Source organism: Nyctereutes procyonoides, unplaced genomic scaffold, assembly GCF_905146905.1.
Source record: "Nyctereutes procyonoides isolate TBG_1078 unplaced genomic scaffold, NYPRO_anot_genome, whole genome shotgun sequence".
Taxonomy (NCBI): domain Eukaryota; kingdom Metazoa; phylum Chordata; class Mammalia; order Carnivora; family Canidae; genus Nyctereutes; species Nyctereutes procyonoides.
Window position 1 is genome coordinate 53,931,833 of NW_026575046.1, and position 18,162 is coordinate 53,949,994.

General features: G+C 38.2%; 1 protein-coding gene across 5 annotated transcripts in view; it reads left to right on the forward strand.

Moving 5' to 3' along the window:
- The window catches only part of WAPL (WAPL cohesin release factor), an 80,719-nt gene extending 71,791 nt beyond the window's left edge, over positions 1-8,928 (forward strand). For all 5 annotated transcript variants that reach the window (XM_055325191.1, XM_055325190.1, XM_055325188.1 and 2 more), the window contains 3 exons: positions 807-895; positions 5,969-6,064; positions 6,563-8,928. In XM_055325191.1, the coding sequence (XP_055181166.1) occupies positions 807-895; positions 5,969-6,064; positions 6,563-6,628 (251 nt within the window). In that variant the 3' untranslated portion in view covers positions 6,629-8,928. The remainder of the gene's footprint in view (positions 1-806; positions 896-5,968; positions 6,065-6,562) is intronic.
- Positions 8,929-18,162: the final 9,234 nt, after the last annotated feature.

An 18,162-nucleotide genomic window follows, 5' to 3' on the forward strand; every position in this document is an offset into this window, starting at 1 on the left:
GTACGTACCACACTTTGTTTAGACATCAATTGATGGATGTTTGGGTTGTGTCCACCTGTGGCACTTAGGATGCTGCTGTGACATGGCATGCATGTACAAATTTTTGTGTAAACATATTTTCACTTCTCTTGGGTATATACTTAGGAGTGGAAGTGTTGGATTATTTCTTAACTCGGGATTTAGTGTTTTAAGGAACTACCAAACACTTTTCCAAAATGACTGCTTCATTTAACATTCCTGCTGGCCACGTATAAGGGTTCTGGTTTCTCCAAATCCTTACAAATAGTTATTTGTCTTTTTTATTTTAGCCATCCTAGTGGGTGTGAAGGTATATGTCACTTGATTTGCAGTTCCCTGTTGAATAAATGGTATCAATATCAAGCATGTTTTCACGTGCTTATTGGTCATTTACATGTCTATCTACGTTGTCTCTTCATTTTCTTGATGGTGTCTTTTGAAACACAAAAATTTTAAGTTCGATGAAGTTCAGTTTATCTTATTTTGTCACTTTTGGTTTTGGTATGGTATCTAAACAGCCATTTCCTAACCCAAGGTCATAAAAAGTGAGTCCTGTATTTTTGTCTAAGAGTTTTATGGTTTTTGTGCTTATATTAAGATCTTTCTTCCCATTTCAGTAATTTTTTGTTAATTTGTTTGGAAATCCAATTTTCTTAGTACCATCTATCAGTGTTTAAGCAGTTCTGAAGAAAAGATAGCTAACAGAATTTTTGGTGTTATGGGGTGGAATTGGTTTTTTATTTGTTTAGGTGGTATACTGTTATAGTTTTTTGTTTAAATATTCTCAGCCCTTCAGCATGCTGGCAAACACATGGAGGATTGCATTGTGGCCTCATATACAGCACTACTTCTCGGGTGTCTTTGCCAGGAGAGTCCAGTAAGTAATAGTTCCATGTTGTTTTATGTGTCTTAATAAGATTCCATTGTGACTTCATACCATTACCTAATTAACTTACATTTTATGTATTTTCCACCCTCATGTTAAAACTTTCACATATTTGGTGAATTTTAAAAAATTTATTTAATTATTTGGTAAATTTTAGAAGTACATTCCAAAATAATAATTTGGCTTATTTATATATATTTTTTAAAAATTTTATTTGTTCATTCATGAGAGACACAGAGAGGCAGAGACACAGGCAGAGGGAGAAGCAGGTTCCCTGGGGGGAGCCTGATGTGGGACTCGATCCCAGGACCCTGGGATCACGACCTGAGCCAAAGATAGATGCTCAACTTCTAGGCCACCCAGGTACCCAAAAGTAATTGGGTTTAATGAGAAATTTTATTATTTATTTATTTATTTATTTATTTATTTATTTATTTATTATATTTATTATATTTATTATTTATTATATTTATTATATTTATTATATTTATGATACAGGAGAGAGAGGCAGACACACAGGCAGAGGGAGACGCAGGCTCCATGCACCGGGAGCCCGATGTGGGACTTGATCCCGGGTCTCCAGGATCGCGCCCTGGGCCAAAGGCAGGCGCCAAACCGTTGCACCACCCAGGGATCCCGGTTTAATGAGAAAATTTTTGATTGATGGATGAATCCATTTACATGGCTTCAGTTGAAGTAAAAACAATATAAAACCTGTGCTCATCTGGCTTAAGATGGAAAAGTCTAGCAGTCTCAGTGATACTGTCAAGAAGTCAGAAAATTTGTCTTTAAACCCTACTCTTGGGGCGCCTGGTGGCTTAGTTGTTAAGTGTCTGCCTTCGGCTCAGGTCATGATCTCAGGGTCCTAGGATCTAGCCCCACATCAGACTCCCTGCTCAGGGAGTCTGCTTCTCCCTTTCCCTCTGCCCCTTCCTTGTGCCCACATTCTCTGTCCTAAATAAATAAATAAACTCTGTAAAAAACAAAACAAAAACATTCTCTGATTGTTGTCTTGTGCTAGGTCTCCTTCTGGCCCCATGCTGGCTCTGGCTACTTGTCTCATCTAGTTAAATAATGTCCAACAGATGAAAGTGGCCTCCTCTTGTCTTTTTAAGAGCAGTGCTTTTTTTTCCCCCTAGAATCCCTCCACACCCACTGTGCCAAGTAGACTTTCCCCTTATCTTGGCCAGCATTGGCTCACCTGGCTTTTGTTTAAACCACTTACTGGCAAGGAAAATGGGATTACTATGTGAGATTTAGATTATGATGATTTGACTAGATGTATTAGTGTCCATATGGTGAGGCTGAGTCAGCATGGAAGTGGATAGTTCTGGCTACTGGGACAGTCATTGGGAAGACTTTTTTTTTTTTTTTTAAGATTTTATTTATTTATTCATGAGAGACAGAGAGGGGAAGAAACACAGGCAGAGAGAAAAGCAGGCTCCGTGCAGGGAGCCCGATGTGGGACTTGATCCTGGTTCTCCAGGATCACACCCTGGGCCTAAGGCAGGCGCTAAACCACTGAGCCACCCAGGGATCCCCTAGGAGGACTTTTTACGGGAAAGGTCTAATGGAAGAGCCAAAATTTAAAATATAAAGGAGGTTCTTTTCCTTAGGAGCCACTGGTATTCAGGAGGCAAGAGTGGAACTCTATTCTATAGTGAAAGGGTTAGCTTCTCTTCTGTGTTTTTCTTTTTGTCTCTTCCATATTTATATTATAGTCAAGCTCTGATCGAATGCATAGTAGCCTGCTCCATTGTGGCCCTTGCTGACACCATCTCTTTCAAGAACAAGACCAAAGTTCTCATCATGATTGTGGAGGGCCCTGCAGGATCTTTATCCCCTTTCCTGGAATCTTTTCAGTTCAGTCCTTTTCCTTAAATTCAGAGACCTTTTTTTTTTCTTTTTTTTTTTTTTTAAGGTTTTATTTATTTAGTCATGAGAGAGACAGAGGTGGAGAAGCAGGCTCCCTGTGGGGAGCCCGATGCGGGACTCATCCCAGGACCTGGAATCATGCCCTGAGCCGAAGGAAGATGCTCAACTGCTGAGCCACCCAGGTGGCCTAAATTCAGAGATTTTAAGGGCAAATGAGAAGCACACATCAAGCAAAGGGGAAAGAGGAAGAGGCAGGTGTCCAAAAAAAAAAAAAAAAAAAAACAATAGGCATACTATTTAAATTTAATGATTTTTAGATACTCTGTTTTGCACACACCCTAGTTTCAGTTCTGTTCTTTCTTAAATATTGGGTCTAGACATTAACTTGTGATTCTAGCACATGTGATTTATTTTTGGTCATTTTTCTCATGTTAATAAATTCCTATTCGTCTGTATCTCTTTAAAGAGATCATAAATTGTCTTTAAGTTCTGGGCAATGTGAATTCATACAACTCTAATGTCTTTATTGCCTTGGGGGGGGGATCATTATGATTAACCCCAGAAAAACTAGCTGATACACAAAATGGAAAGGAAATTGATTTGCCGAATGTACAAGTGGAAGAGAGATGAGACAAGAAAGCAGGTGGTTGGGGATCCCTGGGTGGCTCAGCAGTTTAGCGCCTGCCTTTGTCCCGGCGCGTGGTCCCGGAGTCCCGGGATCAAGTCCCACGTCGGGCTCCCAGAATGGAGCCTGCTTCTCCCTCTGCCTGTGTCTCTGCCTCTCTCTCTCTCTCTCTCTCTCTCTCTCTCTCTCTCTCTCTCTCTCTCTCTCTCTCTCTCTATCATAAATAAATAAATAAATCTTAAAAAAAAAAAAAAGCAGGTGGTTGTACTATAGTAAATGATGCTTTATGGTAAAGGGCTGCATGCTTACGCCCAGGATTCCCTGTGTCATCTTCCATTGCACATCATGGATCTGGTGCATTGCATTGGTCAGTCTCCTCACTGGTCTTTGTCTTTTTTGCTTTCTTGACTCTGTTCCTAAAATCTTGGACACTGCCACCATAGATAACTTCCTTAAGAGCACATCTGACCACTACTCTTCCCAGTCTTTCTTAGCTGACCATCGTTTAGGGAATCATGAACCTTGTTAAAACAAGGTACTACAAGTAAAACTTAATAAAACTGCTTCTGTGTTTTCTAAATCTGTCATACCCGTTGGGTACTTTCTAAATTTCCCAAATAGGCCATGCCATTTCTCATTTTTCTTTTTCCTAAGTTTATTTATTTAAGTAATCTCTGTAGCCAACATGGGGCTCAAACTCACAATTCTGAGATTGAGTTGCATGCTTTTCTGAAAGAGCCTCTCTCATTTTTTTTTTTAACCTGCTGCTGTTTAAAAACACGTGCTATGACTGCCTTTCCCATGCCAGCCACTGTATGCTGCATTCTGTAGAGTATTGATAGGAAAAGGGTTTGCTTATTGAGGATTTCACTCGAAACCTAGGGTCTAATTTATTCTGTATCATAGCAATATACTTTCTACTGAGCAGCCTCCATGGTCACCATAGCTACTGCTCTTCCCACCACCATGCTGTCATGCTGCCTTCCTGGAAATTGGTTAAAGACATTCTTAAGCCCAACTTTCCTTTAGCTCTGTAGTTTTCATTGGGACTGCCCTTATTACATTCACCTCTTTGGCATAATTTTTAAAGCATTTTGTAAAATCTGTGTGCTTGGGGCACCTAGGTGGCTCAGTCAGTTGAGTATATCTCCCTTTGGCTCAGGTCATGATCTCTGGGATCGAGCCCCCTATCTGGCTCCCTGCTCAGTGGGAAGCCTGGCGCTCTCCCGCTCTCTCTGCCTGCTGCTCCCTCTGCTCGTTTTCTGTCAAATAAATAAATCTTATATATATACACTCTGTTTTAGCTGCAAGATTAACTCTGTAGGAATAAATTTGTACTCCAGCTCACAGCTAGGGACTGGTAGTGGCTTTAGATGGGAAGGTGGCTCACTTAGAATATGGGTGATTCATATTGCATAATGTAGTGTATGGTTACTTTAGTAACGTTGATTAGGTCTTTTCTGAAACTGTATTCTTACTATTGTTTCTTTATAATTTCAAAAGTTACCTGACAATTTTTTTTTTAAAAAAAGGTATAGAATGGGCGCTTGGGTAGCTCAGTCGGTTAAGCATCTGCCTTCAGCTCTCAGATTATGATCCCAAGGTCCTAAAATAATATCCAAAAAAAAAAAAAAAAGTGAGGCAGGGAGAGGTGCCTGGGTGGCTTAGTCATTTGAGCATCCGACTCTTGATTTTGTCTCAAGGTCATGATCTCAGGTGCAGATCAAGCCCCCTTTTGGGGCTTGATCTGCTCTGTGTATGGAGCCTGATTAAGATTTTCTCTCTTACCCTCCTCCCACCCCACCCCCCGTCAAAAATAAAAGGGAGAGAGGGGACTGGTGGCAAATTTCTTAAACGCGTAATATGTTATCTTCTTCTGCCCCTATCAACAACAATCCAAAACTCCCACCTTGTGGCCTGAAACTCGGGATAAATTTTCTTTTGTGCTTTTTGTTGTAGGTGAACATGCTTAAAAGATCCTTTCGTTTTATTGTTTATGAACCTTTAAAACATTGAAAAAATATACGGAAATAGAAGAGGTTTTTCAAAGCAAGTTACATATTTTTCTTTAGCAGATTGGTTATAGATGTAGTTTGGCTGCTCCTCCTTAACCATGAAGGGCAACACCTAATGTCCTTTATTGGCATTGCTGACTTTCTCTCATGAAACTAGTGTTATCTTTGAAAATACCTAGTTAATTCCTAGCCTACATAGGAACATGAGAAGTCCATAAGCACCTGAGTACATCTCAGTTTCCAAAACACACTCAACAGTGCATTTTCTGATCTCAGGCATTTTTCTGTATATTTACAAAAATAAATATGGACACAAATGTACCTTTTGCCAGTTTTACCTTTCTGAGGATGGGATGGGATAGAGAATGGACACACACACTTGTAGAGTTTTGCTTGGAGGGTGGAAAGGGAAATGACATGTTAACCAAGGAGTTCAAGGACCTCATAGAAGTTTGAAATAGGGTATGTGCCCAAACCAGCCACACTGTGCAGGGTGCAAACTCCTGTTTTCTGCCTCCTGACCAATATTTCTTTCATCTATTTCCTCAGATCAATGTGACCACTGTGCGAGAATATCTGCCAGAAGGCGACTTTTCAATAATGACAGAGATGCTCAAAAAATTCCTGAGCTTCATGAATCTTACTGTAAGTAACTTCTATTGCAGTTTCTGTGGTCATAAATAGGATACATTAGTGACCGTAGAAATTAAAATACTGTGTGGCCTTTGCGACTAGAAGCAAAAACAGTATTCTCTTTTGATGTGTTTTTAATTTTTATTTATTTTAAGATTTTATTTATTCATGAGAGACACAGGCAGAGGGAGAAGTAGGCTCCATGCAGGGAGCCCGACACAGGACTCCATGCTGGGTCTCTAAGAGTATGCCCTGGGCTGAAGGCAGTGCTAAACCGCTGAGCCACCCGGGTTGCCCTCTTTTTAAGATATTTTTTAATACAATATCACTATATATGACCATAGTAATTATCATCAAAGCCACAATTTAATCTTAGTGTGTTTTGATTCATAGTGTTCAGTTTAGTGAAGCTAAAGAATTTAAGCTTTGATTTGATGCTAAAGAATTTAAGCTTTGATATTTGTTAAATATTAACTGTTACTTCCTCTCTACCCTTCCCCCCCCCTTCAGTGTGCTGTTGGAACCACAGGCCAGAAATCTATCTCTAGAGTGATTGAATACTTGGAACATTGCTAGCTGCTTGCTTTACCTTTGCTTCAGGTGCTCGGTAATGCTGGAGCTATTCTTAGACAAAGAAAAGTCATGAAAGAAGTCCTTGAAGATATACCAAGAACATTCATCAGTATCATTCATGTTTGGATTTTTAAGGCCACCTGATTTCTTCGTCATGCATTCTGCATTTGCTAAATGACAGTTACTACATCAATCTGCAACTATCAAAAATGAGGGAAAAGGTTCAGGCTGTTAACAATTCCATGCAGTATTTAAATACACTTACTTTGGCAGAGTTTATACTCTCCCCTTGTTCTCTTGCTTTATTCTGGGCAAGTTGTAAGGGGAAAATTTGTGCTGCTGTTAGTGCAACTGCTGTGTATGTTGAGCCACTGTTGTCATGCCAGCCAGGTGCAGAGGCAGCTTAGCTACTGAGGTATCGAATGTTTTGAGGACATTCTAGACAACAGCTTAGTTCCTTTTTCAGGCTCATTTGCTTTTGCTTTTTGTTGAATGATTCCAATCGTAAATAAAGCTTTTAATAATTTTGTGAATTTTTTTTCGTTGTTGTTCCCTGAACTACTGTCTATATTTAAAATTAGATGGAATCCAAAGACACAAGGGATTAATAGTATATTTTTTTTATTTTTGATTTGGTTTGGGTTGTTGAACTATTTTTCACTTTTGAGACCATGACCATATTATCATGCCATGATGAGTCATAGCTGTAGACACAAGAAAAACAACAACAGTTTGAGGGAATATTACATAAGATGATGTGCCCTGTTAAAGGATGAAGCAAAATAGACAAACCCAGGGTAGTTTCAGCTTAATGCTAGAGGAGGCTCTTGAAACATTGTGTTGAGGGAGGACCCTCTAGATATATTTTCTAATGTTCAGTACAATAAATATAAGGAAGCTAAAACACCAATGTGGAATTCATGTTTCCAGAAAATGTGTATATTCTTCTATAGAGTGACAGGATCAAATGCAAAAACGCAAAGCCTTAAATTGCTGGTTCAGAGAAAATCCTTTTTTTTTCCCCCATTCAGATTCTTAGTTCATAGAACAGTGTGTTTGGAAAACAGTCATGGAACACACAAAACACATTTTATATATTTAATTTCACAACATTGCAAATGTTTCTTGTGTTAATTATTGTTCAGACCACTGGTAAAACTTTTCTTTTTTTGTTGATTGGGCCTGAATACAGGCTTTCCAGAGATCTCTTTCATTAATACTTTTAAATACCTTTCGGGTAGTTATGTCATGTTTCTTCATTGGATTTGTAAAACTTGAAGCCATAAAAATATTAGTTTGGTGTGTATTGAGGAAAATAGCTAAAAGTCTAATTGTTACTCATTTAGACTTTGTTATTTCCTTGTATAAAGTGACAAATCGGGGCTCTTGTATCAGTGCCAGCTGTAATGTTTTTTAAATGCAGTGGCTGCCTTCTATTGTCTTCCTATTTTTGATAATGCAGATTGTTGGGAAATCTATAAGGAAGTAACTGATTCCAGGCAAATTGTTTTCTTCCTCCTACCCACCCAACCCCCACCCATCACCTTCTAACAGCATAGTTATGCCAGTGTAACTTGGGAAAGATTGAGGTCTTATTTGCCCTGAGTATAAAAGCTAGCTTAGCAAACTATTTTAAAAGTATATCAGTAAATGATATTCATAAAGTTGAATTAGTTAGATATATTTTGTTTAAAAAATTTAAAGTGCATTGATATTTATTAATCATTGGATTTAGGAAAAGGAACAGATTTCTGGTAATTGACATGCGGCAGATGGTAAAGAATATTATAAAATGTTTGGATGAGAACAATCAGGGCGAACTACATTTTTCTGTTACACTGGTAATCATTTGAGAATTGATTTACCTCAGTGTTTAACAGTTTTTTGTTTTGTTTTGTTTTTTAAATAATAACTAATTGTCAAGCACTGATAGAGATGCAGACTTTGGTGGGGGGTGGTGGGGGGAGAAATCACCTCACCAGCTGCAGTGCATTTGTGTGTTTTTAACCCTCAGAGAACTCTGCATTTTAGGGTACTTGAGGCTGACTTGCAAATTAAAGTTTTAAAGTAACCTTTTTTTCCATTGTAAATATTTCTGTAAATACTACCAATTGGAAATTAGAACAGTAGAGTACTTTTCTGAATCCAATCCTATTTTTATTTTATACAGTATTTCTCAGCTGTGATCTTTGGAGCAAAAGCCAACGGCAGGAAAAAAAAATAGTTTGTACCAGTTTCATGAAGTATGTCTTTGGGTTTTTGTAAATAATTTTAACTCAAATAAAATTGCTACTTTCAATACACATGTTGTCTTTAACATAATCTATTGAACTGTTTTTGATGAAGAAATCTCACGAACTTGATATGAGGGGAAACGTGATGTGTACGTGAATTTCCCTTCAACATATACATAAAGACCAATTTTTGTTAAATGTTATGTACTTCTCCATGTTTTTAATACTTCTCTGAATATGTTGACTCTCAAACTCAGGTTTATTAAGGATGGTGATTTTCTGCTTGTATAGTTATGCCCTTGATGTTTAAGTTAGTTGCCTTAGTCTTTTTGCCCCTCTGAATATGACCCAAGACTTCTTTGTTTTTTATTTTTTTTTTACAGCTGCTTTTTAGTTTTTCACTTTTCTTGTCAGACTCTTAAGTTTCCCACACGGAATACAAGTACATTCCTCGACCTCTCCTCACTGCTTTTAATCATAAAACTAGATGAAGGCGTCTCCTGTGAGTTCCCCTCCACTCTCCCTTCTTCCAGACGTAAACACAGTGTATCACCATGTTTAAGAGTGCAGCCTGTGGATTTACAAAGACCTAAACCACACATACATTTGGAAAGCAAGTGCTGATGTGTTAGAGCAATTTCCCAAACTAACTTTTAACCTGCCTACTCAGCTAGAAGATGGGGCTCCTGCTTGCTTCAGGGTTGTGAAGACTCAGTGAAACTATGCGTGAGAAGCAGTAGCACCCTGTTCCAAATGCAGGTCTTGGTAAATGTTGGCTTTCACCTAACAATTGTTTGGACTCTAAGTAGTTTATACTTGGTAGACTAGTAATTTAGAGATAAACATAATAATCCCTAGAGCCAGTTTAAAAAAATGCAAAGACATATAGGTAGAGCTACTTACAATAAAAATGGGACAGTGACAAATATTTCATTAACAAAAGGAAGATGGGGCAAGAGTAACAATGAGAAAAATAGAAAACAAAAGAAGCAAGAGCAAATAGATTTTAAAAGAAAAACTTTCCTGCAAGACACAATATCCACTAAATCGAACAATACCAATAATTATATTAAATGTAGGTATATCAAATACTCCAATTACAAGGCAGAGATCATCAAACTGAAAAAGAGACCTGCTGCATACAAGTAGTTTGAAAGAAAAAGGATGGGGAGAAAAAGACCATACAAACACTAATCACAAGTTGGAGTGACTATTTAAGACAAAAGATGAATATTAGGCCTAAAAAGCATTTTGTAATAATTATGTCTATGCACCTAGTGGAATTTTAAAAATACAGCAAAAACTAAAAGAACTAGACAAGGTCACAATCAGATATTTTAACTCTCCACCCCACCCCCCACAGCCCCTGGGAATTGCTAGGATATATATATTTTTTTAAGTCTGTAGGAAACAGTGATCTGAATGATCACCTACCTTGATATAACTGAAATTTATGGGACACTATTCCACAGTTCTTGGGATGTACCTGAAGCTTTCAGCAACACGAACTACATGGTGAGTCCTAAAGCAAATCTTGACGTATGTATGTATTTCAGATGACTGGAGCCTTGACCACAAGGACTTCTAGGAGACATGTCAACATGTACAATATGTAGAAAATAACATTTGAAAATCAAGTATACGTCTAAATAACCTACGACTCGATCACAAAGGAAATTAGTAGTTTGAGTCGAATGACAAAATACAAATTATGGGATGCAAGTGAAACTGCTTAGAAGAAAATTAGCTTTAATGCTTAGGAAGAAGGCGTAAAATCTAAATACCTGAGGAAACTAGGGGGAGGAATAAAGCAATTACACCCAAGTAAGCTGAAGGGAAAAAATATAAGTGGAAAGCAATAAAAAAAGTTAAAAGAAAACCCAGAAATTTTGGGCGGCTTGGGTGGCTCAGTCAAACATCTGCCTTTGGCTGAGATCATGATCCCAGGGTCCTGGGGGCCCTGTGTTGGCTCACTGCGCGACAAGGAGTCTGCTCCTCCCTCTCGCCCTCCACCCTGCTTATGCTCTATCACTGTGTCTCTCAAATAAATAAAAGTCTTAAAAAAAAAAAAAACAAATTTTACCAAAGCCAATATTCGGTTCTTTGAAAAACTAAATGGATAAACACTTAGCAGGACCAGTCAAGAAAGAGAAGTCCCAAATTGCCAGCGTCAGGAATGGAAGATGCAATATCAGTATAAACTCTATAGAGACATTTTTTAAAAAATATTTTTTAGAGCAGAGCAATGGGGGGAGGGGCAAAGGACAAGGGATGGGATCTCAAGCCAACTCCTGCTGCCGAGGGCTGAACCCATCAGGCTGCTGGGCTGGATCTCACCAGCCTGAGCCGAAATCATGAGTCCGAAGCTCCACTGAGCCTTCCAGGTGCCCTGATCTACAGACATTTAAAAGGATAATATTCTGAGTTAAGCAATCAAGTTTTACAACTTAGACAAAATGAGCAAACTCCTTGAAAAACAAAATTTACTAAGACTGACTTAAAGAACCTGGGGCGCCAGGGTATCTCAGTTGGTTGAACTGACTGGGTTTCAACTCATGGGTCCTGGGATCAAGCCCACCTGGGGCTCTGTACTCAGTGGGGTGTCTGTTTGATGTTCTCTCCCTCCACTCCACCCCCACTCGCAATGTACTCCTTGAGTGAATAAACCTTAAAAAAAAAAAAAAAGGGTGAGCAGCCCTGGGGGGCTTGGGGTTTAGTGCTGCCTTCAGCCCAGGGCATGGTCCTGGAGACCCCGGGATCAAGTCCCACATCTGGCTGCCTGGAGCCTGCTTCTCCCTCTGCCTGTGTTTCTGCCTCTCCCTCTCTCTCTCTCTCTCTCTCATAAATAAGAAAAATATTTTTTTAAAAAAAGGGAAACCTGACTTGCCCAATATCTAAAAAAAAAAGCAATTTAAATTTTAAAACAAAAAAGCAAAAACAAAAAAAATTTTAAAACATACAAATAGAAGTTGTCAGATCAGTGACACATTGTAAAACATTTAAGAAAAATTATGAAAAAAAACAAAAAAAAGAAAAATTATTATGAATCTTACATAGACTTATTGAGAAAGCGTAGAAAGGATACCAAATCATGGTATAAGGCTTACCCATAAAACCCCTAATATTAAAGGAAAAGGGGAAAAAAGAACATACAGACCAACATTCCATGACTACAGATGCAAAATCTTTTAACAAAATATTTAAAAATAAAATCCTTTAGTGTATAAACAAAACAATACATCACAACCAAGTGAGATTTATCAAAGGAGTACAAAGTTGGTTTTACAGTCGGAATCAATGTAATAAATTATATCAACAAATTACTAAAATCTACGTGATCATGTTTACATAGAGAAAAGGTATGACAATGCAGTACCCACTTATGATCCTAAAACCTCAGCAAACTAGTATATTGAAATTAAGATAAAAATCTAAAAACCATTTAAAAAAATCTAAAGACCAAACTGGGATTATATGAAAACTACTAATCAGATAAAGAACATATATAAAAAGTGCTATTATATAATGTATAACATTTTACTCCTAAGATCAAGGCAGAGATATTCAATCTCAACACTTCTATTCTTTGGTTTTCTTAGACTAGAATTGAGAAACTGACCTAAAATTCACATGGAAATGCAAAGGGCCTAAAGTAATCAAAATAATCTTTAAGAATAACAAAGCTGTGGGGCACCTGGGTGAACCCAGGATCAGATGAGTTCCCCATGAGCCCCCCCCCCCCCCCCCCCCCCCGCCACAGGGAGCCTGCTTCTCCCTCCGCCTGTGTCTCTGCCTCTCTCTCTCTCTCTCTCTCTCTCTCTCTCTCTCTCATTCATACACACATACTGATTTTTGGCAGAGGTACCAAAGCAATTTAATGTAGAAACTATTCTAATACATGGTTCTGAAGGAACTGGATGTCAATTAAAACGAAAACGAAACAAAACCCTGACCCCCTACACCTCGTGCCAAACACAAACGTTAATAGCAGATGGATCATACAGACCTAAATGTAAAAGCTAAAACCATGAAGTTTCTGGAAGAAAGGATGAAGGACATATTTATTCATGATTCGGGGATCGGCAAAGATTTTTTTTCAGATAACCAATAAAGGAAACAATGGGTTAAACTTCATCCAAATCAAAAACTTCTGCTCTTCAAAATACACCATTAAGAAATGAAAGGGCAAACCTCAGACTGGGAGAAAATACTCACAGATTGTATGTTTGACAAAGGACCTGCGCCCAGGAGAAAGAACCACAACTCAATAATAAAAACCAAACAATCCAATTTTAAAATGGGCAAAAATCCTGAGGAGGTGCCTCACCAAGGATGATGATATATGAATGACCAATAAATACGTGTAAAAGGGCAAAACATCTTTAGTCATCATTGGAATGCAAATTTAAATTAGAAGATACTACTTATAAGAACAGATTTCAAAAAATATTAATACTGAATGTTGGCACAAACCAGCAATTGAAACTTTGGTGGGAACATAAAATAACACCATTTTGGAAAAAATTTGGCAATTCCTTGTAAAATTAAAGATGCAACTGTCCCTCAATCCAGCATTTCCATTTTGTCCTGAAGAAATGAAAACATTCAGTGGAAAAACTTGTGAAAAAATATTGATATCTACCATATTAACAATACCTACCACTAGAGGGACACCTGGCTGGCCCTCAGTAGAGCGGGTGACTCTTCATCTCAGGGTCATGAGTTCGAGCACCATATCAGGTGTAGAGATCGCTTAAAAGCATATGGCTAACACTGGAAAAAAAAACAAATATCCGTCGACAGGCAATGTATAAACAAATTGTGATATATTCAAGCAATTGAATACTACTTAGCAATAAAAAGGAATAAACTCTTCTTTCAATCAGCAGCATGGATAAATATTTATAATGCTGAAGGGAAGATGAGTAAGAAAGTGAATATGCTTACAGTCTGAATCAATTGAGGCAAAGTTGTAGCGTAGCCAAAACTAGTCTAAGGGGAAAACATTCACAAGTTTATTTAGTAGATAAAAAGTTTGGTGGAAAATACTACATGTTTAGAAATTTTAAAACCCATCTTAATAATTCATAGGTTAAAATGAAATTTTTTAAAAATGTAGAACTCAATAATCACACAAATAAAAAGGATAAAAAATTACAGGATACAGCAAAACAGGACCTAACAATAGATGTTAACATCTATATTTGAAAAACAGAGGAGCTGAAAAAGTCTAAAATACAAACACTTCATTTTAAAGAGAGAATAAACCATTGATGAGTAGAAAGAAGGTAATAGAAATATTTTAAAATTTAGCCTCAAATTGATTATTTGAAAAGGATAACCTAACTTTGAGGACACTGACCAAGAAAGAAGAAATCAATTTAAAAATTAAATATAAAAATGCATAAGTGCAGGGACAAATTAAAAAGACATTAACTAAATGGTACCTGGCTGGCTCAGTTGGTGGAGTATGCGACTCTTGATCTCAGTGTCCTCATTTCAAGCTCCACATTGGGTGTGGGGCCTACTTAAAATTAAAATTAAAAAAAAAAAAAAAGAAGAGGGACATCCGGGTGGTATAGTTAAGTGACTGATTCATGGTTTCAGCTCAGGTTGTGATCTCAGGGTCATGACCCACATCAAGCTCCAGGCTCAGTGTGGCATCTGCTTCAGATTCTCTCTCCCTTCCCCTCTGCCCCTCCCACCTATTCTCTTTCTAATAAATAAATCAATTTTTATAAAAGATATTAACTGAAATAACAAAGATTAGAGGAGAAATAAATGAAACAGAGACTTTGCTTAGGGTTTTCTCTTTCATTGTAAGTAGGCTCCATGCCCAACATGGGGCTTGAACTCAGGACTCTGAGATTAAGAGTTGCATGCTCTACTAGCTGAGCCAACCAGGTGCCCCTGAAACAGAGACTTTTAATTCATTAACTAAGAAGATTTATTTATTTTAGAGAGAAAGAGAATGAGTGAAGGGAAGCGGCAGAGGGAGAGGGAGAGAATCTATGGTAGACTCCCTGCTGAGTACAGAGCCTGACACCGTGTTTGCCATGGTGCTCAATCCCACAGCCCCAAGCTCACTGCCCAAGCCAAAATCCAGAGTCAGATGCTAAACGGACTGAGCTACTCAGGCGCCCCTGAAGTAGACTCTTAAAAAAAAATAGAAAAGATCAATGAATCTAGGAGTTTGTTCTCTGAAAGGATAAACAAACAAACAAATAAAAAAAAAAGGACTTGAATAAATAAAATCAACTATGGAGGAGGAATAAGCACCAACACCACAGAAATGTAAATGATTATAAGAGAATACTCTGAAAAATTATATGCCAACAAATTGAACATAGAAGAAATGCATAAATTCCTAGAAACCTATAAACTACCAAGAGTAATCAGGAAGAAATAAAAAATTGGAACAGACTGATTATCAGCATTGAAATTGAATCAGTAATCAAGACTAGGACCAGATAGATGGCTTCACAGGTGACTCCTACCAAACATTTAAAGAAGAGTTAATACCTACTTTTTTTTTTTTAAGATTTATTTATTTGAGAGACAGCATGCATGCACACAAGGAGGGAGGGGCTGTGCAGACTCTTTGCTGAGCATGGAGCCCAATGCAGGTCTCAATCTCATGACCCATGAGATCATGACCTGAGCTGAAATCAAGAGTTGGATGCTTAACTGACTGAGCCACCCAGGTGCCCTGAGTTAATATCTATTCTTAAACTATTCCAAAAAAAATGGAAGAGGAAGGAGACCTTCCAAATTCATTCTTCAAGACTAGCATTACCCTGATACACAACCAGTCAAGGAAACTACAAAAAAAAGAAAACTATACATTAATATCTTTGAACAGAAATGCAAAAATCCTCAACAACATATTGGCAAACCGAATCCAATAATACATTAAAAAAATTGTTCACCATGATCAAGTATGATTTATTCCAGAGATGCGAGGGTACTTCAATATTTACAATCAACATGATACACTGCGTTAGCAATAGAAAGGATAAAAAACATATGATCATCCCAATAGATGCAAAGGAAGCATGTGACAAAATACAACATCCATCTGTGATTAAAAACTCTCAGCAAAATAGGCTTAGAGGGAAAGTATTTCAACATAATAAAGGCCATTTATAAAAAACCCACAGATAACATACTTCATAGTGATCAGGAACAAGACAGGGATGTACACTGTCACCACTTTTATTTAACAAAATACTGGGGATCCCTGGGTGGCGCAGCGGTTTGGCGCCTGCCTTTGGCCCAGGGCGCGATCCTGGAGACCCGGGATCGAATCCCACATCGGGCTTCCAGGGCATGGAGCCTGCTTCTCCCTCTGCCTGTGTCTCTGCCTCTCTCTCTCTCTCTGTGACTATCATAAATAAAATTAAAAAAAAAATACTGGAAGTCTAAGCTGCAGCAATAAGACAAGGAAAAGAAATAAAAGGCACTCTTTTTTTTTTTTTTTTTCAGAAATAGGTGAAACTATCACTATTTGCAGATGACATGACATTTTATATAGGAAACCCTAAGGGCAACCCCGGGTGGCTCAGCGGTTTAGCACCACCTTCGGCCCAGGGCCTAATCTTGGAGACCTGGGATCAAGTCCCACGTCAGGCTCCCTGAATGGAGCCTGCTTCTCCCTCTGCCTGTGTCTCTGCCTCTCTGCCTCTCTGTCTCTCTGTGTCTCTCATGAATAAATAAATAAAATATTAAAAAAAAGAAAACCCTAAAGACTCCACCAAAAAAAAACTATCAGAACTGATGAATGAATTCAGTAAACTTGTGGAATGCAGAATTAATACATAGAAATCTGTTGCATTTGTACACACTAATAACAAAGTAGCAGAAAGGGAAATTAAGAAAGCAATCCCATTTACAATTGTGCCAAGAATAATAAAATACCTAGGAATAAAGTTAACCAAGGTGGTGAAAGACCTGTACTCTGAAAGCTAAAAGGTCCCAATGATGGAAATTGAAGATGGCACTAACAAATCCAAATCCATGATTATGGATTGGAAGAATTAATATTGTTAAAAAGTCTGTACTACTCAAACCAATCTACAGATTCAATGTAATTGCCATCAAAATACCAATAGCATTTTCACTTAACTAGAACAAAAATACTAAAATTTGTATGGAACCACAAAAGACCCTAGATAGCCAATTTTAAAGTTATTTATTGATTTGTTTGACAGAGAGCGAGAGCAAGCGCACACAAGCAGAGGGAGTGGGAGAAGGAGAAGTAGGCTCCCCACTGAGCAGGGAGCCCGATGTGGGGCTTGATCCCAGAATCCTGGGACCATGACCTCATCCAAAGGCAGATGCTTAACTGACGGAGCCACCCAGGTGCCCCACAGCCAAAGCAATCTTGAGAAAAAAGTAACAAAGGTGGAGGTATCACAATCCCAGATTTTGATCACTGCTCGGCCTTTTGGCTATGATCGAGTGTACAAGTTTATTTGAGATCTACTGCACAGATGTAGTCATCAAAGCACACAAACAGACACATAGATCAATGGAACAGAACAGAGAGCTCAGAAATAAAGGCACGCTTATATGGTCACTTAATGTACGACAGAGAAGGCAAAAACATACAACAGGGCAAAGACGGTCTCTTCCTAAATGGTGCTGGGAAAACTACGTGTAAAAGAAGGAAACTGGAACACTTTCTTACACTATATAGAAAACGTATACACTATATCCAAAAATAATCTCAAAATGGATTATACACATAAACTTGAGACCTGAAACCATAAAATTCCTAGAAGAAAACACAGGCAGTAATTTCTCTGACGTTGGCCATAGCAACACTTTTCTAGATACGTCTCCTTGGGCAAGGGAGACAAAAGCAAAAATAAACTATTGAGACTACAGTTAAACAAAAAAAGCTTTTGCACTGCGAAGGAAACCATTGGCATAATGAAAAGGCAACCTTTTCCATCCTGAATGGTAAAGATATTTCCATGTGATATATCCAATAAGGGGTTACTATCCAAAATATTTAAAGAGCTTACACAAATCGACACCAAAGAAACAAAGAATCTGACTTAAAAATGGGCAAAAGGGGATCCCTGAGGGGCTCAGCGGTTTACGCCTGCCTTTGGCCAGGCACGTCCTGGAGTCCCAGGATCGAGTCCCGCATCAGGCTACTGGCACGGAGCCTGCTTCTCCCTCTGCCTGTGTCTCTGCCTCTCTCTCTCTATCATCAATCAATCTATCTATCTATCTTTAAAAATAAAAATAAATAAAAATGGGCAAAGGCCCAGAATAGTCGTTTTTCCAGAGAAG